Source organism: Peromyscus maniculatus, chromosome 9, assembly GCF_049852395.1.
Source record: "Peromyscus maniculatus bairdii isolate BWxNUB_F1_BW_parent chromosome 9, HU_Pman_BW_mat_3.1, whole genome shotgun sequence".
Lineage (NCBI taxonomy): Eukaryota > Metazoa > Chordata > Mammalia > Rodentia > Cricetidae > Peromyscus > Peromyscus maniculatus.
The window spans coordinates 40282328-40309801 of NC_134860.1; the positions used below are offsets into that span (position 1 = coordinate 40282328).

General features: G+C 43.6%; 1 protein-coding gene across 10 annotated transcripts in view; it reads right to left on the reverse strand.

Moving 5' to 3' along the window:
* Window positions 1–27474, reverse strand: part of Fam149b1 (family with sequence similarity 149 member B1) — a 40850-nt gene that overhangs the window by 1447 nt on the left and 11929 nt on the right. For 2 of the 10 annotated variants that reach the window (XM_076544734.1, XM_076544735.1), the window contains 7 exons: window positions 25939–26106; window positions 20673–20860; window positions 7715–7839; window positions 6222–6325; window positions 4299–4523; window positions 3755–3878; window positions 3397–3516 (listed from right to left, as the gene is read on the reverse strand). In XM_076544734.1, the coding sequence (XP_076400849.1) occupies window positions 3397–3516; window positions 3755–3878; window positions 4299–4523; window positions 6222–6325; window positions 7715–7839; window positions 20673–20860; window positions 25939–26106 (1054 nt within the window). Of the gene's footprint in view, window positions 1–224; window positions 304–3396; window positions 3517–3754; window positions 3879–4298; window positions 4524–6221; window positions 6326–7714; window positions 8027–12956; window positions 13114–19669; window positions 19831–20672; window positions 20861–25938; window positions 26107–27474 lie in introns of those variants that run through there. The other 8 variants (XR_013042327.1, XR_013042328.1, XM_006984811.4 and 5 more) reach the window with 8 other exon arrangements.

Here is a 27474-nt window from a genome sequence, read left to right on the forward strand (position 1 = left end):
AAAAAAAAAGTAATTTACCTTAAAGATAATTTACTTGGTATTTGGAAAAAAAAAAAAAGCAGAAATCTAGAACTTTGGCTTTGAGCAGTTGGCCATTCTTTTATAGCCATCTTCCAAAATAATGCTAATATGATTTACATAGACGGGGGATAGGTAAATATAGACAAATTTAGGAAAGGAGACCGTGTAGGACTAAAGAGACAAAAGCATGAACTGCAGCCCACCTGTACCTGCAGACCCCCTGCCAGGGCGGGCCTGGTGAGGATACTCAGAGGCACACGAGTTTCGGTACTGTGTGTCTGGCTAAAAGAAAAGAAAAGATATCTTAAGATGCAGCTTCTCCCAGAGATCCTTGCTGGAGGCTTACAGACTGGGCTGTTTTTCTACTGCTCTGATAAACTCTATGACCAGGGCAACTTACAGAAGGAAGGGTTTAGTGTCATCAAGGCAAGGAAGCATGGCGGCAGGAAGAGCTGCAGAGTCCACATCTTGAATTTCAAGCAGGAAGCAGATCTAACTAGCAATGGTGGGAGTTTTTAAACTCTCCCACACATCCTCGATAGCATACTTCCTCCAGCTAGCCATACCTCCTAAACTTCCCAGACTGCTAGGGACCAAGTTATCAGATACCCTACACTATGGGGAACATCTCACTCAAACACACAGGAACACCTTGACATTAACAATGAAAAACTGTCATCTGCCAACTTGGGGGCACTATGTTCACTTCCAAGAAGAAAGTCCCAAAGTCAGATGCCCACAAAAAGATTTGCTAACTTGTAAGGATTGCATGTTCTATAACTTATATTAATAGGTCTTTAAGAAAATCTTAGCATTTATGAATAATCCATATGGTGTAATGTTGCAATTAGATACAAAAGGCTGCTTTGTTTTGCCTCCATTGTGTTGGGATTACAGGTTTGCAACATCATAGCTGGCCCAGAGAATGACATCCGATATTACAGCATGCCACTGAAATAGAATCCACGCCGCTGGTGAGAGGAAAGAACACCAATGATTTCACCATGTGATGAAACTTAACTTTCCATTTAGTTTTTAGCTTTATGAAACTCAAACATTTCAAAGTTACCTCAGTTGGCTGTAGTGGCGCATGTCTTTAATCCCAGCAATTAGGAGGCAGAGGCAGGTGGATCTCTGGGAGTTCGAGGCCAGCCTAGTTTACAGAGCGAGTTCCAGGATAGCCAAGGCCACCCAGAGAAACCCTGTCTCTAACAACAACAACAAAACACCAAAGTGACCTCCAGGGATTTCAAATGTAAAAACTAAAATGAAGCACCCTGCTGGTGTTCTTGAGTGAAGACCTCTGGGAGAGCCTGGATTAGGAGGTAGGGCTTCTTCCTGGTGAGGGTAGCGCACTGTGGAGACTAGGGTTTAGCAGATTGTAGGCCACACGGTATCTACTGCAATGACTTAACATGCGGTTGAAAGGTGAAGAAAGTAGCTACAGGCCAATGAGCTTGGTGGCCCTGCTTCAATAAAGCTTCCTTTACAGGACAGGCAGCAGTCCCGCACAGTCCTGAACTGGGGGCCGCTGACTCCTAGCCTTGATGACAGAGTTCGAGTCCAAGGTTCCACCTAAGGTTCGGAGCTCACACTCTTAATTATATCCAGTTGCTACTTCATCTTTTTTTTTTTATGATCAAAAATGGGGAAAATAATGCTAAGGCAAGCAATTTTTACTGTTACAAACTTATTTTTTTAGAGAGATTTTGAAGTGTTCATATGTTGAGTTTCCTAAGGCAACTAAAACTTACATTTTGAAAGAACACAGTTATAGAACATAATCAAACATTGTTTAATAAATGTTCTGAGTCTAATGAGACCAATTCAGAAGATGTTTTAGGTTTTCTGGGGTTCACACTGAATCATAAGAATCAGAACTACATTTCCTTTTTGGCCTTTCCTCTAAATTAAGCCTCATAAAATTTTGAGTTGAATAGTGCCCTTCAAAATTCATATCAACCTGGAACTTGTGAATGTGACTATTTTTGGAAAACCATTTCTTTGCATAAGTAATCAAGGTAAGAAGTCATACTGGATTAGACTGGACCATAAATTCAATGGCTGTTATCTTTTAATTTTTATTTTACTTGTAATAGATATTTTGACTGCATGTATGTATGCTTACCAGGAAGTTACAGATACTTGTGAGCTGCCATGTGGGTGCTGGGAATCGAACCTGGGGTCTCTGGAAGAACAGCCAGTGCTCTTAACCAATGAGCCATCTTTCCAGCCCCAACTGTTTTGTTTTAATTTGTGTCTATGTGCGGTATGAGTGTGCATCCACATACTGTGCACATGCCAGAGTTTAATGGTGTGGTTCTCAGGAGCTGTCCACTTTGTTTTTGGCAACAGTGTCTCCCCGGAGTCTGGGGCTCATCTATTAGGCTAGGCTACATGCCCATGGAGCCCAAGCACTGTAGGCAGCCACAGAAGCTACACAGAGGCAGCAAAGGCTCTTCTCCAGAGCTTGCAGAGAGAGGTTCCAGCTTCTGTAATGAAAATAGTAAGTTTCTGTAGTTTTGGATGCCCACCTTGTCCTCTGTCATGGGAGCCTTTTGAAACATACAGGTATGAACTCCTACCACTGTTAGTAGAAGATGGTTCAAGGGTCAAGTTGGTCAACATAAGCTACAAATGCCACCATTCTGAAAACTGGTGCAGGACACCGAATTCCCAGTTAAGCACTAAACATGTGCCCAATCACATTCCTATGCTTTGCAAGCCCTCTTGTCAAAGCGGATGAGGCAGGGCCATGCACCAACCTACAGGTGTGCAAGGTCCATACGTGGCCCAGTTGTCAGGCTTTCTTCAGATCCTTCCTTAGGAGTAAAAGGGCCAGTAAGTGCACAGCCATGAGTGAGCAGGCAAGTGTCAGCACTTCACACAGCCGTGGGGGAGTGCCAACGCAGCTGGTGCCAACTCAGGCCCTCGGTGACACCACTTCCCGGGGCACATTCCACAGGAGCGGGGGAGACAGTCAAGCTCGGCTGGCTGGACACGCACTGGAGTTTGTTGTGTCTGTTTATGCTCGGAGTAAGTTGCTGAAGATTTTTAACTTATGAACAGGACGTTTTACTACCACCAAAAGAATGAGGACGGGGACCACTGAAGATTTTCAGGAGGCACACTTAGAATGGTATTTTTATCATTAGAACAGCCAACTTTTTTCCTTAATCACGCCACCAGATAAAGTCCTAAGTTTGTCAAGCTTATACCCCGCCCCCCATCCTCTCCCCAGCTACCAAGGGCAAACAGGAGTTGGGCAGGTAGCACTTGGGAGCTGGGGACAGAAGGATTAGGAGTTCAAGAGCAGCATGAGCTATCTGAGACACTGTTAACCCCTCCAAAACCGACAAACAGGAAGCACTTTACCAAGAATGACTGAGTTGTGTTGGGTCTGGAGAAGACAGGTAAAAGGAGCCTCTCTTGGGGCTGCTGGTTAGACTCGTCCACCACTGCACTTCGAGCTCGGCTGGAGTCACCGTGGGGTTTCTGCAGAGGAGAAACAGCTAACAGTGTCGGGCGCTGCGCATGCTCCACATCAGCAGCCGAGGTACCCGCTGCCAACAGCTCCAGCCCCATTTCACTCACGACTGGGACCCGGTTTCTTTTTGGCAGAGGAAGAGTGAACTAAGGCCTCTCTCTGTAAGCTCCACACAACTACCACTGCCCGCGAGACTTAAGGATGCAGGTAGGAGGTGCAGGAATGACTTACAGGTGCAGGACTTACTGTTGGCCGCTGTGGCCCCACGGTGCTCAGGTGCTCTACGTCAGCTGTTCCAATAGGTGGCAGCAGATTGTTCCGACCCAGGGGCATTGGTGAGGAAGAAGAGAGCGTGTCTGCGGTCACCGGACTGCAGAGCCCACCAGCAAAACCGAGATGCAAAAGCAAAGTTGTAACAAGACAAGCAAATCCATGAGAAATGCAGTGAGCAGGCCTAAGCCTAATGTGCTCTGGGAGCTTTAAGCCATCTAGATTTTCAGAAAAGGGGGAGCGATTTTGGAAAGAGTTTTTTTTTTTTTCCCCTTAAATTTCATATATACAAATCTTAAGCAGAATCAACCGGATGATCTCACCCAACATTTGAATTTCACTAAAACTTAAATAAAAAAATTGAATTGGCTTTAAACTCAGACAATCCATTGTGTGACTACTTAATTATTAGTTTCTAGGCATAGCTTCAATCTTATATTCAAACTCATTCTCTTTTAATATTCCCATAACTATTGGTACTAGTTTTACCAGTTTCAGAAATTGGGCTTTTGAAACCTACACTCGGGATCCTCTGAGGATTTCTTCTGCAGGCCATGGCGTCCCGGCGCGTGAGTGGCTTGTGCTGATGGGATGAAGGGTGCGTGGTGGGGGGTTGCGTCTCCTGGCGGACTGCACTGTATATGACAAAGATGACGTACTGAGCTCCAGGGCTCGGTTTGGCCAATTTCTGTTTGAAAGGACGGAACTGGAGCCAGGCCTCATAAGTAGCTTGTCATCAAGATCTCTAGTGGCCAAATCAGAAACCCACAATGAAAACCACAGTGTAAAGGAGGACAAGGCTCAGGGTAAAAAGCCTTAGCCTAAGACATTCAGGAAAGAACAGAGAAAGTGGCCTGCGGAGGCTATCCGGGAGTTGGGCATGAGAGGCTGTTTTTGAGATGGGGGCTTGTTAGCTAGCCTGGGCCAGGGTGGAATCTGAGATCCTTCTGCCTGGCCTCTCAAGTGCTCGGATTATAGGTGTGTACCTGACAATGACCCGTTTCCATCCTAACTTACTAGAATGGGATCCACTTGCCACACAGTCCCTTGTTCGGTTGTGGGGAGGCGAGGCCGACAGGCACTTAGTGCTTCCCATTCAGATCCTACAATATTCGAAGCACTTTCTGAGCTGAGGAAATGTCCTCAGGGTAGATCTGAGGCACCAGTGTGGTTCTCACTTGATACTGAAATAGCAGCTAAGTTTTGGGGAATCTAATACCTTCTTCTGGGCTCCATGGACACTGCATACACATGGTACACACACATATGTGGAAGCAAAACATTCATATATACTAACAAAAATAAGCCTTTAGCCAGGCGGTGGTGGTGCACACCTTTAATCCTAGCACTTGGGAAGCAGAGCCAGGCGGATCTCTGTGAGTTTGAGGTCAGCCTGGTCTATAGAGTGAGATCCAGGACAGGCTCCAAAGCTACACAGCAAAACCCCGACTCAAAAAAACAAAACAAAACAAATAAGCCTTTAAAGTGGTGAGCTAATTGGAACCTACAGGAGTACAGTTCAGTCCTGGAGGCCTTGAAGCTGGGGACAAGGCAAGGGTCCCTGCCACATGCTGCCCAGGGTAGGAAGAACGGAGCAGATCCCCACATGCATAAACAACTGAGGGATGCACGTCTCCCATAAGCCTTCAGACAAACATGTCTAATGCTGCGCTTCAGATATGGCAGTGGGCTTGGTTCTGTTTGGTTCTTGTTTGTTTTACGAAGATACTGGGAAGTCTGCTGATTCTAAGACAGCTAGGGACAAAATGGAGTGAAGAGTGAAAGAACTGAGCAGCCCACCTCTGCCACTTGGCTGCTCAGCCTGTCAGGCCTGGACTGAAGCCAGGGCCTTGGTGTTTGGAGGATTTGAAAGGAGAATGCCCAAGCTCTGGCCCCTGAGACTTACAGATCTTTCTGGTCTTCCTAAGTAACCACTCACTCATGTCTTCTTTTTTCTAATTAAAAAGACATGGACTTAGCAGGGCGTGGTGACGCACACCTTTAATCCCAGCATTTGGGAAGCAGAGGCAGGCTGATCTCTGTGAGTTCAAGACCAGTCTGGTCTACAGAGCGAGTTCCAGGACAACCAGGGCTACACAGAGAAACCCTGTCTTGAAAACCAGAAGAAGAGGGTGGGGTGGACTTCAGCTCAGGGTTTTCTTCTGTCTCCTCCTTTCCTGTCTGGCTGAGTTCAACTACCATCCTTTACTAGGTGACCTTTGAGTCAGTCCCCAGACCTGATCTCTCCATTCTCTGAAGGTGGTCCGTCACTGAAAACAGAACCCAAAAGAAACCCATTTTCCCTCATCAGACTTCCTGAGCATGCAACCTCAGAGCCGACTCTGAGTCCTGTTGCTACAGTCCCCCTAACCTCAGTCCTTCTTCCTGTTTCTCACATTCTACTCAATGTGCTCTCCAGGGAATGAAAAGCCGAGCTTCTTACAGGAGCTTGTCCATCAGAGAGAGGTTCCTTGGCTGTAGCGGCATCCCGTGAACCAAGAGGCCATTCACATTTGGCTGGTGACCACTTGCTTGACAGAAACTCATCTATGTGTCAAAAGTAGACATCGGTTGGTGAAGACACCCGCTCCATTTGCTAAGTTTGCAATGTCAGTGTCTCCAGTGAGGTTATTTTATACACCCCCACCCCAGCCTTGTGTCTTCACTATTAGAAGCTGGCCAGTAGCCCGCAAAGTGCACTGTCAAGAGAACAGGGCTATTTTCTTTGTTCTGTATTTCTTTTTTTTTTTTTTTTTTTTTTGGTTTTTCGAGACAGGGTTTCTCTGTGTAGCTTTGCGCCTTTCCTGGAACTCACTTGGTAGCCCAGGCTGGCCTCGAACTCACAAAGATCCGCCTGGCTCTGCCTCCCGAGTGCTGGGATTAAAGGCGTGCGCCACCAACGCCCGGCCTTGTTCTGTATTTCTAAGCGACAGCTGATCCACACAGATGGAAATTAATGGCCACTCTCACAGGGGGCGGGGGGGGGGGAGCATTATTATTGCTTACAAGAAAAAAGAAGACCGAGATAGTAAAGTCACGAACAGTAGAAAAAAGTAAGTGCAAAGAACTGATCTTTTTCATCAGCACATGATCCTGACCTCTGCACACTCATCTTTCACTAGCCTAGAGTGCTGGTGGTTCTTCTTCTTCTTCTTTTTAAAGGACTGCCATTTCTTTCTTTTTTTTAAAAAAAAAGATTTATTTACTTTATGTACATTGGTGTTTTGCCTAAATGTATGTCTATGCAAGGGTGTCAGAGCCTCAGAACTGGAGTTATAGACAGTTGTGAGCTGCCATGTGATGCTAGGAATTGAACCCAGGTCCTCTGGAAGAGCAGTCAGTGCTCTTAACCCCTGAGCCATCTCTCTCCAGCCCCAGAGCACTGGTTCTCGATCATTCATTGCTCTTTATTTTTTTATTTTTGATTTAAATTTTTTTTTATGACAGTGTCTCTGTATTGCCCAGGCTGGCCTTGGAATGGGGGGCTCAAGTCATCTTCCTATGCCAGCCTTCTGAGTAGCTGGAACTATGGGGTGCATCTCTCCCTAATTCCCACTGAATAACTTAAATTCCAAAGGCTTTATAAAGAGTTAATCCTAGTTCTAATATTACCAATTTGAGCTAGCCATCATTTGGTGCCCTTTAATCATCTTTTGCCATAGAATACTTTCCTTCCTCTTTCTGGAAGAGGTGGCATACACCTGTAATCCCAGCACTTGAGAAGCTGAGGCAGGGGGATTATGAGTTCAAGGTTGGCCTGGGCTATACAGTGAGTCTGAAGCCAGCCTGGGCTATACAGTGAAACCATCTCTTAACATAACAATATGACTATGTTGTTATGAACCTTGCCAGAAATAATACAACCAAAGCAAACACCCGAGCAAGCTTCCTCTGCAAAAGCAGTCCTTGGTTCTCACGATCTGCTCTGGGGCTTACCGGATTTGAGGTGATGGACAGCACCTTGGACTGCGGCATTCGAGGTAAGACCAAAGGATGCTGTTCGTTCAGCACACAGGGACTTCCGGAATCCAGTCTGGTAATTTCAACGTTACTCTCATCATCTGAGCAAAGGAACAGGGTCCATTATCCAGAGCTATCTTCTGTTGACAGAACTGAGACACTCTCCCTGACAGCTAGCAGTCTCTAGAAAGGCTTCGCTCACTTCTGCAGCTCAGCGGCACGCACCGACACAGTTACAAGCCCTCAGGCTGAGAGCTCAGTTTAAAGTGGTTTCCCGGCTGATGACGGCTGGTGGTGCCAAGCAGAAGGAAAAGCAAAGATCTATGACGGAACCTTTGGAATGGATGGAAATGTTTTACATCAGTGCTGCCCAGTGTGGTGGCCACAGAGATGACACCATGGGACACTTAAAATGTGGCTACTGTGACTGTGGAACACGATTTTTCAAGTTAAAGAGCCACACATTGCTAGTGACTACTCTAGAATTCCAGAACCTTCAGGTCATCGATCCTGACCTCAGTGCCCAGAAACCTGTGGGTCTCGACCCTTGGTGGTCTAACAACCCTTTCACAGGGGTCGCACATCAGATATCCTGCATTCAGATATTTACATTATGATTCATAACAGTAGCAAAACTAGTTATGAAGTAGCAACAAAAATAACTTTAAGGTTGGGGGTTACCACAACCTGAGGAACTGTTTAAAGGACTGAAGCATTAGGAAAGGTGAGAACCACTGCCGTGGACAATGCACTGAAACTAGAAACCACTAGAAATCCTATTTTCTACACGGAGATCCAGCCCCTGAAAAAGAACAAGTGGGACAGCACTGTTAGCTCTGGGACAGACAGACATTGAATGTAAAGCTAAGATTTTTCTAAACCTGAAACTATGAGTAAGTGCAAAATATGAAAAGAAGAAAAATTTTAAAGAACACAATAAATCTACAGAAGCCTCTAAACTGAAATTGAAGCTTTGTCAGAAGGTTAAAGAAAGGTGAACTAGGAGAGAAATCTGGGGCTGCAGAGACGGCTCGAAGTTAGGAATGCTGGCTGTTCTCTACGAGGACCAGAGTTTGGTTCCAGCCCCACATCAGGCAGCTTACAGCCATCTGAAACGACAGCTCTAAGGGTCCCCATAGCCTCCTTGGGCCTCTTCGGCACCAGCGCTCTCTCTCTCTCTCTCTCTCTCTCTCTCTCTCTCTCTCTCTCTCTCTCTCTCTCTCTCTCTCTCTCACACACACACACACACACACACCGACACACACACACCGACACACATACAGACACACACACACAGACACACACACAGACACACATACCACGAATAAAAATAAATCTAAAGGAAAAATCTGCCAGGCAGTGGTGGCACACCCCTTTAATCCCAACCCTGGGGAGGCAGAGGCAGGAGGATCTCTGTGAGTTCGAGGCCAGTCTGGCCAGCCTGGTCTACAGAGCGAGATCCAGGACAGCCAGTGCTACACAGAGACACCCTGCCTCAAAAAAGGAAAAAAAAAAAACATAAAAGGATGTTTTCTTTTTCTGTATACAAATTATAACTTAATTTAAAAAAATGCACAAAACATCCTTTTACACACCCAAAAAATGAAAGCCTGAAGAACAGCAGTGACAAGATTCAGCACAGGAACCTGTGTCTAGGCAGTAGGAATACAGACTCACCATCGCTTTGGGTAATTGTCTAGTCAACAGTGACCAACCTACTACTCTTTGGTAAGCACAGAGAAAGCTTTACATATGCATGACATGAAATATGCAAGATTGTTTGAAGCACTATTGTCATAACTGCCAAATTACATTTTAGTCCCATGGGGAACTGGGACTAAAATTTTTGTATCACATTTATTTATTTGTATGTGTGTGTATGTGCTATGATGCACGTATGGAGGTCAGAGGACACCTTGACAGCTTGCTCCTCCACCAACTGGGTTCGGGGGATCGAACTCAGCTTGTCAGGCTTGGCAGCAAGCTCCTTTACCCTTTGAGCCTCACCACCACAATTTTTGAGCTTTTTATCATTAAGAACAATTGAAAATGAACTGGAGGATAAATCATGTTTCTCAATGAAACAATATGAACTCTTGTAGTCTTCATAGTCTCTAAATCATTGCCATTACCATCATCCGGTTTACTGTCTAATTCAGAGATCGTACACTCACTTTTCAGAAACAATTAGCAGTGAAGCTTGTTTCCCCATTAGCAAATCAGGGTTAAAATCATGATAATGATTTAAAGCTAAGTATTTTCTTCCTAATTTTGATTTCAAAAACCATCTTGATTTAGAATTAAAATGACCGCAAACGTAAGGAGTGTAGCCTCTGAGAGCTCGAGTTAGTTTTGTGTCTCTTTTGCACTGATGGCCCAAGGTGCATCGCGTGAGGACTGCAGAGTGTAAGTTCTGTGCACAGCCAATGCTGAGGCTCCTGGGAGGAAGAGGCCCTTTTTAGACCTCTGCATTTGTGAAAGAGGCATACTGGGGACATTCTCAGTTTAAAGCCTAACAGGATGTCACATGACTAAATTGCAGGTTGGCTTCTGTGCTGGTTAGTTTTTCCGTCAACACAAACCTGACACTCGGTTGAGGGACAACCTTCATCTGACTGGCCTATCACCACAACTGTGTGGCATTTTCTTGACTAATGCTTGATGTGGGAGGGCCCAGCTCACTGTGGATGGTGTCACCTCCAGGCAGGTGATCCTGGGGTGTATCAGAAAGCAGGTTAAGCTGGGCGGCAGTGGTGGCACACACCTTTAATCCCAGCACTTGGGTGGCAGATGCAGGTGGATCTCTGAGTTTGAGGCCAGCCTGGGCTACAGAGTGAGATCCAGGACAGCCAGTGCTACACAGAGAAACCCTGTCTCAAAAAACCAAACCAACAAACAAAAAAAGCAGGTTAAGAGTGCTGGCTGCTCTTCTAAAGGACCCAAGTTTGATTCCCATTACCCACGTGATGGTTCCCAACTGTCTGTAACTCCAGTCTCAGGGTCCACACCACACCTTCCTGGACCCTGCAGGCACCGCACACACATGGTGCACAGACACACATGCAGACAAATACTTGTACACATAAAAATAAAAATAATCAAAAAAAAGAAAGGATAATCAGAGGATGTCGGATCCCCTGGAACTGGAGTTATAGATGGTTGTAAGTCACCATGTGTGTGCTGGGAGTCAAACCTAGGTCCTTTGCAAGAGCAAGGCCTCTTAACTGCTGAGTGTCTCTTCAGCCCTGTACTTAACATTTGTTCTAGCTTCAAACCCTCATTTAAAAAAATAACCACCTCATTGTATTTTATTAATTAATTAATTTAGGTTTTTAGAAACAGGGTTTTAGGTAGCCTAGACTGACCTTCAATTCCTCATCCTCCTTCCTCCACCAAGTGCTAAGATTATAGGTGCACACCACTACAAGCTAACCAGTTGATTTTTGTTTTTTAATTGTGTGTCTAGGGTGTGTGTGTGATGGAGCATGAGCATGTGCTGGCAGGCATGCATGTGCCAGCAGGCACAAATGTGCCAAGGCTTATGTGTGGAGGTCAGAGAGCAACTTTAAGGAATCAGCTCTTTCTTGCCACCTCATGAGATTGGGGGATGGAACCAAGGTCAGCAGGCTTGCATACAGGCATCTTTACTGCTGATCCCTCTCACTGGCCTGACCAGGTCATTTTAACGAGGAGCGTCAGTCCTGTTCTCTTGGGTTTCAGAAGGGAATACATAGACAACAGCAGACACAGCGAAGGCTGGACAACTGGAACTCACAACAGCTGAGAGAGTGCACACATGTGAAGTCACATGAGAACAATTTGGGGGAGATGCCACTGACATTGGTATAGTTTATCACATGACCTACCAATTCTATGCAAATATATACCCAGTGTTCATGTTCCCCCAAAAGACACATGAAGATGTTCCTAACAGCACTCTATGCAGAAAACATAAACTACTCAGTCATGATGAGTAGAAATAATGAATACTATACAACAACAAAAAGAAAAACTGTTAGAAGCAAACATCACAATCTAACATTCATGTTGAAAGAAAACATGCAGAAGGGTATAAAAGGTATTAATCTATTCTTATATATATATATTTTGAGACAGGGTCTCACTTTGTATCCCCAGCTGGTCTGAATTCACAGAGATCCTCCTGTCTCTACCTCCCAACCACTGAGAGTAAAGGTGTACACCACCATACCCGGCTTGGGAAAGCCACAATACATTGGCTTTCAAGACAACGGATACTGGTAATAAAAGAGTAAATCCTGAAGATATAAACTAACGAGACGTGCTTTGCAATTACCTAAGTTGGTTTCCAAGATCAAAACCTCAGAGATACGGGACAGGAAAGTGCTACTCACAATGAATAGGGCAAAGTAAGCAAAGCCAAAGTCAGGAACGGGTTCCAAGTTATTCTACTGGTCAGGATCTCACTATGTAGCCCAGGTTGGTCTTGAACTTAGACTCCTTCTACCTCAGCCTAGAGTGTTGGCATTACAGGCGTGTGATTAAACACCCATCATTACTCTACTTTTTCACAACACTAAATGGGGGCAAGGAAGTATAAAGGCCATACAGATAATACTTTGAGTTCACAATGGCTGAGATGAAAAATATAGTGAATAAACTTAGTAGTATACTTAACATCACAGAAGAGACTGATTAATATGAAGGCACAACATAAATTATCCATACTAAAATAAAGAGGAAAAAAGAAATCTGAAGCAAGGCTGTCGTTTATTAAAAATAACAACTTTATTAATATAGATTTAAGCATGGATACTAAGGAGAGAGGAAAGAGACAGAGGCTATTATAGACAGCCAGACATAAGAAAAGTACAGTTGTACACATACCCAGGGTGGTGTAAGCTTTTCAGAGAGGAGAATTTAAGAAAAAGGTTTTTAAAGCCCAAGTTATCTGAGGGCTCTGGGATTGGACGGACCCAATGAATAACCAGAGTTCTGATAGACAATGAGAAACAAATGCATGTGAAGGGAAGGCATGGCTGAAAACTCCAAAGGAAGTTTCCTGTGTCGCCAGAGAGGAAATCCAGTCACCTCCACCCAAAAGAAACAGGAAGAAAACTGCATCAAAGCACATCATCAATTGCATTAAACCAGAAATAAGGAGAAAATATTACAAGTAGCTGGAGGCTGAGTGTGGTGATGTGTGCCTTAATCCCGGGTCCAGGGAGACAGAGACAGGTAGATCTCTGTAAGTTGGAAGTCAGCCTTGTCTAGACAGATGGTTCCAGGCCAGAAGAGAAAAACATATATATATATAAGATGACATCAGGCTTCTTGTTAGAAGTAACACAAAGGAGAGGAGCACAGACAATATCTTTAATGTACTGGGAGGTAAACTGTTGAAAGAATAGAGAAAAATTTAAACACAAAAAGAATAACTAGAAGATCTGTGTACAAAGAATGTTTATAGGATTTTAGTAATTTCTTATTTTATGTGTTTGAGTGTTTGCCTACATGAATGTATGTGCACCACATGCATGCAGTACTCTTGGAGGCCAGAAGAGGGCATCAGATCCCCGGGAACTAGTTACAGAAGATTTTCAACCAACCACAATGTGGCTACTGGGACCTGAAATTTTTGCAAGGGCAGTAAATGCTCTTAACCACTGAGCTACCTCCCCAGCCCCAGACTAGAAGTTTTTTTTGTTTGTTTGTTTACAAGTTTTTTGTCATGAGGTAAGATTCATAAACCACTTTAAAGTGTATGCCAGTTTTAAAGTGTGCTCAGGGTTGTACAATCTTCACCACAGTGTCATTTCAGAAAATTCTTATCACTCCAAGCCCCTTCCTCACTCCTTTGGCAACTGTTAAATGAATTTGTATCTGTGGTTTTGTTTGCTTGGGGTATTTTATATGAATTAAACAGTACATTAATACTGTAAGTGGCCTTCTATGTCTGTCTCCTTTCATTTGGTATATTTTCAAGGTTCATCCATGTTGTAATAATGGTTCACTATGTAATTCCTTTTTATGATGAATAGTATTCTACTGTATGGTGTATTAGTCTGTCAGGGCTGCTTTAGCAAAATAACAGTCTGGGTAGTGTACACAATAGACACTTATATTCTCACAGTTCTGGGGTCCAAAATCAAGATGCCTTCAGGGCTGGGCTCTCATAAGGCTTCTTTTTCTGGCTTGTAGATGGCCACCTGCTTTGCTACTTCTCATTTGGCCTCTTCTCTGTGTATGTGTAGAAAGATAAAGATCTCTGGTGTTTCTTCATCTTCTTACAAGGAACCTACTGATTCAGAGTGCTGCTACCCCCGGCCACATATAAGCTTAAGTACCTCCCTAAATGCCCCAAAAGCACATCCAGGATTATAGCTTCAACACAGGAATTTTAGAGGGCACACAATTTAGTTCATAACACATGCATATATCAAAATTGTGTTTATTTCATTAGCTGATGGACACCTGAGTTGCCATTTTGGGTCTATTTCTGATACTACTATTATGAACATGCAAGCAGTTCTTGTGTAAACTGTTTTCAGTTTTCTTGGTAATATACTTTGTAGAGGAGTTTCTGGGTCACACAGTAATTTTGTGTTTAATATTTTAGGAACTTTCCACAATGGCTGTACAACTTACATTTGCACCAGCAATTCATGAGGGCTCCAGTTTCTGCAAACTTTCCCTATTTGTTTGCCTTCAAAAACAGGATTCACGCCGGTGTGCAGGGGCACGCCTTCAATCCCAGCACCCGGGAGGCAAGAGGCAGGTGGATCTCTGTGAATTTGAGGCCAGCCTGTTCTACAAAGCAAGTTCCAGGACAGCTAGGGCTGTTACACAGAGAAACCCTGTCTTGAAAAACCAAACACAAAACAAAACACACACACACACACAAAAAGGATTCACTACATTTTAGCAAAAACATCTCTTATTTAAATCTGAATGAATTCCCCTAATGATTAATTGATGTACATCATCTTTTCATGTGACTTTTGACCATTTATAGATTGTTTTTGAAGAAATATCTATTAAAGGCATTTGCTCAGTTTTAAAAATTGGGCTGTATGGCCTTTCTTTTTTAAGTTGTAGTTTTTTTTATCTCCTCTGGTATATGATTACAATTATTTTGTTCTATGTGTGGTCTTTCACAATCCTGAGAATGTCTCTTGATGTACCAACTTTTTAATTTTTTTTCAAACTTTTTAATTTTGATGAAACCCAACTTACTTTTTTCTGTTATGAATACTTTTGATGCCCTAATGCATTTATTATACACTTCCTTCTGAGATTTTCCTAGTTTTCACTCAAATTTAGTTTGTGATTCATTTTTGAGAATAAGTTTTTTATTTAAAATGTTTACATTCATCACTTATTGGCATGTGTGCAGCTGTACATACGCCACTGCGTGCTATGGAACTCAGAGGACAACTTGTTAGACTTTCTTTCCTCTTTCTGTATCGGGTCCACCACTGACTCAGGTTGTTGGATCTGATGGGCAAGCGCCCTTAGCCACTGAGCCATTTCACTGGCCTATTTCACCTGCATCTGAGTTGATTCTAGCTGTATTTATTGGAAAGATTCACCCAACTGACTGATCTTGGCTGCCCTATGGAAACTGTTGTGGTTTGTTGTTGTCGTTTTTACTGTGCTGATGTACCTGTCCTCTGCTAGTCTGGAGAAGGCAGTGTTTTAGGGTTTTAACATCAGGAAGTTAGTTCTCTAGCTTTGTTCATTTTCACTCTTGCTTTTGCTGTTGAGGCCCTGCAGGTGACTTTCAGGATCTGCTGGCCCCATTTCTACAAGACATGCAGCTGACTTCATTCGGTCTTTTTTCTCTTTTGTAGACTTTGCATAGAAAGGTCAAGCACTCTACTACACCTGTGATCACATCTCTAGCTGGGGCAGTTGGAATTTTGATAGGGACTGCACTGAACCTACAGATCTACTTGGAGGTGCTGCCATCTTAACAGTAGGTCTTCCAATCCACAAACACAGGCTCTTTCCTGTTTCTTCAGGTCTTGGTCTTCTGTAATTTCATATGGCGTTTTTCAATTCATTTTATCTCTAAACGTTTTTAGTAAAATAGGAAACTGGCAGTATAAAAGGGTAATTAGAAACATGAAGCTATTATTTATTTCTTCTTTTGTGTCCATGCATAATGTGCATGCAGTGCCTGTGGAGTCTAGAAGAGGGTGTCAGATCCCCTGAACTGGAGTTATAGAGAGTTGTCAGCTGCCAGGTGAGTGCTGGGAATCGAACCTAGGTCCTCACTGGAAGAGCAGCCACTGTTTGTAACGGCTGAGCTGTCTCTCCAGCCCACTTCAGTCTAGTTCAGTCATCTGATGCTATTAGACATAAACTGCTCCTTCACTGTTTTAGACTGGCTAACTTTGAAAAATAAAGCTGCCATGAAAACCACAGTCACAAGGACCCATCGACTTCTGGAACACACAGGAGAACTGGACCTTGTCCTAGCTTAGCCTCCATATAAAAACCCAGCAGTGGCCAATACCTTGACCTTGGTCTTGTGAGACCCTAAACAAACGACATGCTAAGCTGTCCCAGGCCTTCTGACTCGCAAATGTGTGAGACAACAGTATGTATTATTTAAAGCTGTAAGGTCTAGAATAATTCGAGTGATAAAGAAAAACACACTGGGTGGCAGTGGCACATGCCATTAATCCCGGCACTTGGGAGGCAGAGGCAGGTGGATCTCTGTGAGTTCGAGGCCAGCCTGGTCTAGAGAGCGAGATCCAGGACAGGCACCAAAACTACACAGAGAAACTCTGTCTCGAAAAAACAAACAACAACAAAAAAAAACAACAACAAAAAAGAAAAACATATAATTTATAACAAAATCTTTATATATTGAATCATATAACCCATACAACCCAGTCATTCTAATATTAAGAATTTGCCTAGAGAAATGGAAATACATACCCCTAAATTCTTGTACATTAGTGTTTGTTAATAGCTCAAGTGGGAAGCAATTCCAATGTCCATCAGTAGGTAAATTGATAAAATGTGGTTTCATGAACTAATATCCAGGAATGAAAGGAATTAGACACACAAAGGGAGATGGATAAATCTAAAATCATTATGCTGAGATGGAAGAGCCGACACAGTGAGTGATCTGCTGTCTGTCCCTGCAGTTTGAGTGGATGGCTATGTAAATGGAGCGAGATGGTGTACTCTGTCTCAAGTGTTCTACTGCTGTGAACAGACACAATGATCACAGCAACTCTTACAAAGAAAACATTTAATTGGGGCTGCCTTACAGGTTCAGAGGTTTAGTCCATTATTGTCATGGCAGGAAACATGGCAGTGTTAGGCAGGCCTGATGCTGGAGAGGTAGCTGAGAAGGTAGCTGAGACTTCTATCTGCGTCAGCAGGTGTCAGGAGGAAAGTGTGACACTGGGCCTGGCTTGAGCTTTTGAAATCTCAAACCCCACCCAGTGACACACTTCTAACCAGGCTACACCTACTCCAACAAGGCCACGTGTTCTAATCCCTTTAAATAATGAGCCTATGGGGTTCATTTTCATTCAAACCACTACAATGCACTTCCTGGCCCCCTTAGGCCTGTAGCCATATCATAATACAAAACTATATTCAGTCCCACTTCAAAAGTTCCCATTCAGAAGCCGGGCGGTGGTGGCGCACGCCTTTAATCCCAGCACTCGGGAGGCAGAGCCAGGCGGATCTCTGTGAGTTCGAGGCCAGCCTGGGCTACCAAGTGAGCTCCAGGAAAGGCGCAAAGCTACACAGAGAAACCCTGTCTCGAAAAACCAAAAAAAAAAAAAAAAAAAGTTCCCATTCAGTCTATCACAGTCTCCACACTATTCTTAGTTCAAAGTCTCTGATACTCATGGTCATCTCTTACTCTAACACCTGTAAAGTCAAAATGAAAAAGCAGATCACATACTTCCAGCCTACAATGGCACAGGATATCCATCAGCATTCCAAAAGGAAGGAAAGGGAGCACAGTGAGGAAATACTGGACCAAAGCAAGACCAAAAACCAGCTGGGCAAACTCCGAATTTCCATGTCTGATGTCAAAGTCCTCTTCAGATCGCCAACTCCTTTCAGCTTTTTGAATGTAACACACTTCTTTCTCTTGGACTGGTTTCACTCCCTATTAGCAGCTCTCCTATGACTTGGCATCTATAACATCTTGGGATCTCCAAGGCAATCTAGGCTTCACTTTCACAGCTTCATGCAATGGCCTAAGCCTCCATTCAGGGACACCCCTGACACATGCCTGGCCTCAGCAGCTTTCCTTAGTTGCTTCTTGACTCTAAGGCCAGAACCATGCAGCCTAAGCTGTCCAGTTCTCCTGCTTGCTGGGACTAGAATATGGTCTCTTCATTCAAATACATTTACTAGCTTTCTGTAGTTGATGGTATCCTTTAACCAGGCTGGCCTAGAACTCAGAAGTCCACCTGCTCTGCCTCCCAAGTGCTGGGCTTTTCTTTAATTCCTTTTCACAAACTGGAAGCTTAGCTGGGTGGGGTCTTGCTCTGAGGTCACCACTCCCTTTATTCCACTTAACATCAGGCTTTTCTTTAATCTGTTTATACTTCCTGGAGCTCCTTTTCTCCTCAAACTGTATATTTTGTATATTTCCTTGCTTAGCTTGCTCCTTTTCATTATTGATCTGCATAAGGAGGTCACTAATAACCACATGAACACAGTCAATACTAGGCTGTCTGGGAATCTCCTCTGCCAAAGCTCTTAATCCACAACTCTTCAATTTAGTCTCAGGCACATTTTTTTTTTTTTTAAGAAAGCAGCCACATACATTCTTCACCAAAATGTTACAAGAATGATCTCTAGGCCACATATAAATATTCTTCTCCTCTGAACCCTCTTGATCCAGGCCCCCACAGTTCAAATCACCCTCAGCACCGCTGTCCTCCATGCTCCTACTAGGAGGCCCACTAAGCCCCACTGAAAGCACTCATCTGCTTTCCTAATCCAAAGTCCCAAAGTCCATATTCCTCTAAACAAAAGCATGGTCAGGCCTTTCACAGCAATACCCCAGTCTCTGGTACCAACTTCTGTCTTAGTTAGGGTTTCATTGTTGTGAAGAGACATCATAACCATGACAAATCTTATAAAGGAAAACATTTAATTGGGGCTGTCATACAGGTTCAGAGGTTTAGTCCATTATTGTCATGGTGGGAAACATGGCAGTGTGTAGGCAGGCATGGTGTTGGAGAGGTAGCTAAGACTTCTACATTGGCATCAGTAGGCAGCAGGAAGAGAGTGTAACACTGTACCTGGCTTGAGCATTTGAAACTTCAAAGCACACCCCCAATGACATATTTCCTCTAACAAGTCTATACTTACTCCAACAAGGCCACATGTCCTAATCCTTTCAAATAATGCCACTCCCTATGAGCCTATGGGGGCCATTTTCATTCAAACCACCACACACTCTGTCTGGCTTCTTTCAGAAGCATCTTTTGGTAATAGATGCAACACATAACAACAGAAGGGAGGGTTTATAAAGGGTATCAATTATTGGGAGTGATGGATGTTCACAGTACTGACTGTAGTGAAGGCTTCATGGTATGTACATAGAACAGGACTTACCAAATTTTACACTTGATGTGAAGTATCTCTGTGTTAATTACTCTTCACTGTTACAGTCTAAGAAGCACATGCCACTTACATGGTTTTTCTCACAGATATGTTGGAGGAGAAAGTACAAGCTCTATCTGATGACCATAGATGAGGCCTCATTACTGCCCCATCCATTCTCAGATATTTACTAAGTTCTCTGCTAGTTTCTCTCTGAAACGCCACCATTAATCAGACTCACTTTGATATAATATACAAAGCATATTTGGTATCTACCTAGTTTCTGGCACACAGCTCCTAAAACTCTTGGAATCTTCAAAGCAGCAGTGTCTTTCTGAGAAGATGGCAGATGGTTGGGAGAGTCTGAATAATTTCAGGATGGGTGTGAGGAGGAGCAGTAACTGCCAGGAGGAACCAACAATGTGACCATGTTTGAAGTTTTAGCCATACTCTTGACTTTTGTGAAGAGAGGAGCTGAGGCTTGAGTTCATCATCGATGGCCCATTACTTCATCAGTCCTGCTTACACAAGGAGGACTTTATGAAAACCCAAACAAACGTCTTCTTCAGAAGACCTTCCCAACTACTCAGGTACTTGGAGGGCGGTGTGGCTAACCCTTCCCTCCTCCTACACTGTCCTATGCATCTCTTGTTGGGCTGTTCATCCACATCCTTTGCAGTAATCTTCCTAAGCCAGCAAGCCTAAGTCTCTCCCCGAGTCCTGTGCACCATTTTAGCAAGTTAATCAAACCTAAGGAAGAGTCCCATGAATTCTAATTTTGGGATAGAAGTACAGGTCACCACCTGAGGCTTCCAAGTGTCATGTGAGGTATGAAGTGGAATAGGCTGTGGAACTGAGCCCTTGTGGGATATAAAGCTATCTTCCAGGTAGTGTAAGAATTCAAGCATAGCACACTCAGATGGTGTGTGAGACTCCATGGCAGAATCTATTAAGTATGTGTGGGAATACTCCTACACATTTGGTGTCAGAAGTGTTGTGATGTGTGGGAAGATAGAAAAAACATTGGTTTCTGCTATCTCTCATACCCAGGAACTATACTAATAAAGCATATAGCCTTGACTTCTTAGAGTCAGACCTGGTAGCACAGGCCTGTAATACCAGCAGCTTGAGAGGCTGAAGCAAGAGGATCACAAGTTCAAGGCCTGTCTGAGTAATTCAGTGAGACCCTGTCTCAAAATAAAAAATAAAAAAGGGCTGTCTTGTAACCTGGTGGTGGTGTCTGCCTAGCACACACAGGGTCCTGGGTTTGGCCAGCACCACAGTCACACACAAAAAGACTGACTGGGATTTGTAAATCGTAAATAATTATTTTTCACATTGGTTTCATTAGGATCCTTACCAGAAGCAAATCCCTCCCAGTGACTACGTGTCAACTGCTCCATACAGCCCACAACCTTGCTCCACACGTTGTCAAAAACATAAGCAAGGACATCCTCTTTCATGCAGTAAAATGGAGCAATGGGAGGGTACCCTAATTTCTGTTTCTCTGTAGCTGCTTCTGACTTGTTTCCATGAAATCCCTCTTCCCTGGAATAGAAGCAAGAGGGAAAGATTTCACGATTATTCTTCCCTGAGCCCCACCATTTCCTTTACACTCACAAGTGTGCATGGTGTGCCCGCTCCGCCCTCCTCCGCACCCAGCAAATGGAGCACCTGAAGCTGCCTTGGGAAGGAGGGGAGTTCTCAGTAGAAGAGACTGGATTCCTTCTTTTATCCGCACCCTGTCTTAGTGCCCCACAAAAGGAAGGTGAGGACTGAAATAGAGCGGAAGTCCTCTGGGGTTCTAATGGAGACTCTATGCCTATAAGCAGGAATTCCCAGGGAGCCAAGCTGCTATCTGCTTCTCTAAGGGAACTATCAACAGCCTGGGGCTGGGGGAGGGGAGGCCAGCTGACACTGTGCATTTACCACAGACCAGCAGTTCTCAACCTGTGGCTCCAGCCCCACATCAGATATTTATATTACGATTCATAACAGTAGCAAAATTAGTTATGAAGTAGTAACAAGATAATTTTTTTGTTGTTTTGTGTTTTTTTAAGACAGGGTTTCTCTGTGTAGTTCTGGCTGTCCTGGAACTTACTCTGTAGGCCAGACTGGCTTTGACTCACAGATATCCTCCTGCCTCTGCCTCCTGAGTGCTGGGATTAACGGTATGTACCACCATTGCCTGGCGCAACAAAATAATTTTAAGGTTGGGGTCACCACAACATGAGAAACTGTATTAAATGGAAGTTTAAACTGTATTGGGGAAGTTGAGAACCACTCCCATAGACTATTATAAAGTAGGACAAAACAAGTTCAGGAAGTGGCTGAGGAATGGAAGAAATATTCCAGGTTCCTACAGTGAGACTGTCCTCAGGCAGCAGGGTCCCCAGACCAAAAGAGGTCATGCAGGGCAGCTACCTGAGGAAGAATTAGCTTGGCATTAGTAGCAGGCTAAGAGGATCAGAACGATTGTGCTGAACTGTATTTACTTTTTTTAATTCTGAAATGTTATTTTTGAGGTAGGGTCTTGCTGTGTATCCCTGACTGGCTAGAACTCACTATGTAGACCAGGCTGGTTTTCAATTTGTTGTGATCACACTTGCTCCTACCCCCCAAATGCTGGGACTGTAGGCATGTGCCATCATTTGGTGAAAAAATCAAACTGTATAGAAGGACTCATAGCGAAAGGATGTCTCCTACATCTCTGATTCCTGGTCCCCATCACCAGAAACAAATACTCTATACTGTTCCAGAGAACTAATCACATTACGTGTTACACTGTACCTCATTCTTTATTTACCAGTGCATTTGGAACTGTTCTATCAGTACAGAGCAGCCTGTCTCAGAGAACAGCTGGAGAATTCCAGCAGCTGCACCCATGTACCCAACTAGCCAGGCTTTTGACTCTGGTAGGTACTGTAATTGTTAAACAGTGTTTCGTCTCATGGGTGATTACATCTGTAGAATAGATTCCTGTAAATACAATTAGTGAGGTAAAGGGCATCTGCTTTGCAACTTGAAAGATAAGGTCCACCACCCTCTCAAGTGGCTCTATGGTCAACAGTAAAGAAGATGCCTTTCATGTATTCCCTTGAGGTCCTCTCATCCTGATGGAGATCACAGCATCTCATTATGGGTGGAAATTTTATCTCTAATGGAAACACAGTTGAATTTAAAATGTTTGTTCTGCTCATAAGAACTTTCTGTTCATGTCCTTTTCCTGTTTAGGCCTTCGTCTTTTCCTCATTGATGTATGCATTAAACAAATTCATTCTATGAATGTAGTACACATATTTTTGCCTAGCTTTTTGACTGTTTCTTTTTCCTATGCAGAAATGCCATCTAACATCATCATTTAAAACTCCTTATATGATTCGTAGATTTTTTTTTTTTTTTTTTTTTTTTTTTTTTTTTTTTTTTTTGGTTTTTTTGAGACAGGGTTTCTCTGTGTAGCTTTGCGCCTTTCCTGGAGCTCACTTGGTAGCCCAGGCTGGCCTCGAACTCACAGAGATCCGCCTGGCTCTGCCTCCCGAGTGCTGGGATTAAAGGCGTGCGCCACCAACGCCCGGCGATTCGTAGATTTTGTATTAGGTTAAAAATGCTTTTGAGGCCTAGAGTGGTAGCACATGCCCATAGTTCCAGCAGAATCTTGAAGGCAGAGTTAGGATTGAGGCCAGCACTGTCTGCGTGTCAAGTTCCAGGCCAGGTCGGGCTATCTAGTGAGCCCTTGTCTCAGAAAACACAAACTAAATCAATCCTTAAAAAAAAAAAGAAAGTCTTCCATATCTGCTTTCTAAGCCTACACAATTTGATCTGTCATGTGCAAATTTTTATATATGAAATTTAATTTGACTTTTTCTAGAAAGAATAAGTTAGAAATGTTATTTTTTCCTAGTTTTTTCTACTTGTACAAAAGTCATTTGCTTAAGTTATCATATACGCATTTCCTGAGGGCATTTGCACTTATTTTATGACCTTCAATATTTTCAGTTAGGAACATTCCTTTTCTGTGGTATTGGAGTTTCCGCCCATGAAGGATCTTCTGCATGCTGGGCAAGTGCTCTACCACTGAGTTACAGCTCTGCTTTTAACTTTTTATTTCGAAGCAATGTCTCACCAGGTTGTATACGCTGGCCTGATCTTCACTTTGTAGCCCAGGCTGGCTTTGAACTTGTGACTCTCTTGCCTCAGCCTCCTGAATAACTGTGATTACAGGACTGTTCTGTAGGCCCAGCTTTAGTTAGGAACATCCTAAAGGCCCAACTACTGTGTGTGTCACTTTACAAGAAGGTATTTTGGTAGTATCTCTAATATGGCTGCCTTTTGAAATCTTGCCCATACTCCCTGAAAATACATTTGGGTTCACTGTTATCGGAAAAAGGGGAAGGTGTCCTAGGAGCACACATCAGCCATTTGCATCACATTTTAAGTTAGTTCAGTCAACTTCATCCTTCATAACTTAAGAAGGACCAAAGGGGAGGAGGACTTCTGACTTGAGAAAAACAAGCCAGGAGAAGTAGATGACAAAGCCTAGGGAAAGAGTCTCTAGAAAATCAAAAGGCTCCTCCTCCAAACTCCTTCCACCACGGAGCTAGCTCAGTGTGTTTGATACAGCAGTTTGTCTGTCTGCTGCCTTCAGGGCTGTGTGCACACGAGTGGACACAAGAATGGACGTGGCAGGAGGAACACCACAACATGAAGAAGTCTGGAATCACATGACACAGTAACCAGCTCCAACCACACAGCCACACGGTACTGGTACCTCCAGTGCGCTGTTATGACTACTGGTTCTAGAACTTTTCTTCTTTTCAAAACAAGGGCTCACTCCCCATTAATTAGTTTTGTGTGTGTGTGTGTGTGTGTGTGTGTGTGTGTGTGTGTGTGAGTGTGAGGGTGTGTGTGTGCAAGCCATGGGCCACATGCAGAGGTCAGAGGTCAACCTTGGGTGTCAGTCATTCCTTCCACCTTGGTTGAGATGGGCTTTCTCTTGTCCACTGGCAGGTATGCCATGCTAACTGGCCCAGCAGCTTCTGGAGTCTCTCGTCTCTGCCCCTCAATTCCTGTGCCAGTTCTGGATTGGCAGCATCTGCGCTAACATGCAGTTAGCCATGTGGGTTCTAGAGATCTGAACTCAACTTGTCAGGCGTGTCTGTCTGTCTCACAAGCACTCTGCCCACAGAGCTAGCTCCAGAGCCCTAGTTAGTTAGTTATTTTTGAGACAGGCTTTCACATTACCCAGGCTGCCTTAAGCTGTCTCTGTAGCTGAGGATGGCCCCTCTGATTCTCCTCACCACTCCTGAATGCTGGGGTTACAGGAAGGAGCCACCATTCCCAGTTTATGCAGGGCTGGGGATTGAAGCCAGAGTTTTGTGCTTGTTGGGAAGACATTCTACCAACTGAGCTATATTCCCCATAATTAATTCTAGAACTTTTAAAGACTTAGAAAAATAGTTTACACTTCAAAGAGGTAGCATGCAATATGATGAGATTACTGATTTAGAATCAGATGAATAAGGTTTTGGTTTTAACTTTACCTCAGATAAATTACTTAAGCACTCTGGTTCTCACCTATTCCTTGTATAGGTAATACCTGTTATATGACTGCTGTCAGAATATAAGTGGACAGAAATACACATTATTAATTGTATAAACTATATGTATCCTTTTAAAATAAGAATTAAATGGGCATGGTGGCACACACCTTAAATCCTAGCATGTGGGAAGCAGAGGCAGGCAGATTTCTATAAGTTCGAGGGCAGTCAAGGCTACAAAGTGAGACCCTGTCTTAAGACAACAATAACAAAAATAAAGCAAGAAAGTTTATTTTAAATAAACAATGTTTCACATCTCTTCAACTACTCTTTGAAGTTTCAGTTTCCACTGGTGATAATTTGTAAAACAACAAAATCAAATTATATAGAGAAAATTAGTCATTTAAAAATCTCTGATCTTGAGCCAGGAGGTGGTGGCACCTGCCTTTAATCCCAGCACTCGGGAGGCAGAGGCAGGCGGATCTCTGTGAGTTTGAGGCCAGCCAGCAGCAGCAGCAGCAGCAGAAGAAAGAAAAAGAAGAAGAAGGAGGAGGAGGAGGAGGAGGAGGAGGAGGAGGAGGAGGAAGAGGAAGAGGAAGAGGAAGAGGAAGAGGAAGAGGAAGAGGAAGAGGAAGAAGAAGAAGAAGAAGAAGAAGAAGAAGAAGAAGAAGAAGAAGAAGAAGAAGAAGAAGAAGAAGAAGAAGAAGAAGAAGAAGAAGAAGAAGGAAGAAGAAGAAGAAGAAGAAGAAGAAGAAGAAGAAGAAGAAGAAGGAAGAAGAAGAAGAAGAAGAAGAAGAAGAAGAAGAAGAAGAAGAAGAAGAAGAAGAAGAAGAAGAAGAAGAAGAAGAAGAAGAAGAAGAAGAAGAAGGAAATCTCCGATCTCAGGAAAAGGCAAAACACAAGTGAAGAAGGAAGCTACAGAGGGAAGCCTGGTGTGCGGAAGCAAAAGGACATGAGCTCTGCATGCTGGAGCTACAAGAAACAGATCTCAGAGTGTACAAATATGCTTCCAGGTGATACCATAGTACAGTCAAGAAAACAGGTGCTGATACACAACACAGAGTGAGAATCTTCAAAGACAGTACTCACGTATCCGTGTGGTCGAAAGCTAGGTACTCCTCGATTATTCCTTCAGAAAAGATTATACAGTCCACCTCTTCCCCTTCCACAGCAGAGAAGCCAGAGGGTTTACTGGTGGGAGATGCTTTATGAGCATAAGAAGATGAAAAATGTAACTTCTTTCCCCTTATACCAAATCTAGGAGAGGGAGGAGAAGGCAGTATTAACGACATATTAACACAAAGAGCTCTCACACGGCGGGTAACTGAACTCTCGGAACAGCCCTCTTTGTCCTGCCAATACTTTCCTGAACTATTCTGAGTCTTTTTCCCCTCAAGTGCTGGGGGATTGCACTCAGTACCTTGGTCATGCTAGGTGATAATGCCTGGCTCTGATTTGCATTTCTCTTCTGATGCTAACGCTGAGCATATTTTCATACATCTCACAGCCATTCACACGCCTTTAGAGAAACCATCTATTCACACCATCTATTCTGTCCATTTTCAGTAAGGCTGTTTTTTATTTTTGGATTGTAGAAATTCCTTAACTTCTGGATACTAACCCCGATTAGACAGATGATTTGTGAACACTTTATACTACTGTATATATTCTTTCCTTCCTTTGATTATTTGTACACAGAAATTTGGCATTTTTTGCTTTTGCCTATGACATCACATCCTAGAAATCACGGTAAACCCCGTGTCCTGGAAGCATCTCCTGTGTTTCACTATACGGTTGTTGTTTTGTGTAAACCATGGTAGTGGCTGACTTCGTTAACCAGGAGGTGGAATCTAGCTTCCCAATAGCATGCTCCCAAAAGTATCTGTTGAAATATGTATTTAAGGGGCCGGAGAGTTGGCTCAGAGATTAAGAGCACTGCTTGTTCTTCCAAAGGTCCTGAGTTCAATTCCCAGAAACCACATGGTGGCTCACAACCATCTGTAATGAGATCTGGTGCCCTCTTCTGGCCTGCAGGAATATGTGCAGACAGAATACTGTATACATAAGAAAGAAAGGAAGGAAGGAAGGGAGGGAGGGAGGGAGAGAGAGAGAGAGAGAAAGAAAGAAAGGAATATGCATTTAAGATAAACATAGTGGTATATGCCTTTAGTTCCAGCACTTAGGAGGCAGAGACAGGGAGATCTCTGTGAGTTTGAGGATATCCTGGTTTACACAGTGAGTTCCAGGCCAGTCAGGGCTACAAAGTAAAACCTTGCCTAGACACAGCCCTTAAATTACCCTAAGTAAAAGAATTATCTCTGCAAACTCAACTTTTCATGTTCTTTAATGGACTGTGATTCTGTAGCCTGACACCATCTTCTAATACTTTAACTCCCTGGACGACCATTTTGACCTACACACTACAGTTTGACAGCTTAGTCTATTTTGTGTACTTTGTTTAGATTAGGAAGTTGAAGACTGTAAACGGTATCACAGGCACTGTGCTAGGTGTCAGTCAGACACACAAATGGTGGCTGGGTGCTTATGTGTGGCTTCCTTCCAGTCCCAGAACACATCCGGAACAGAAAGTGGACCAGCCCCATCTAGTGTATGTACAGAATCAAA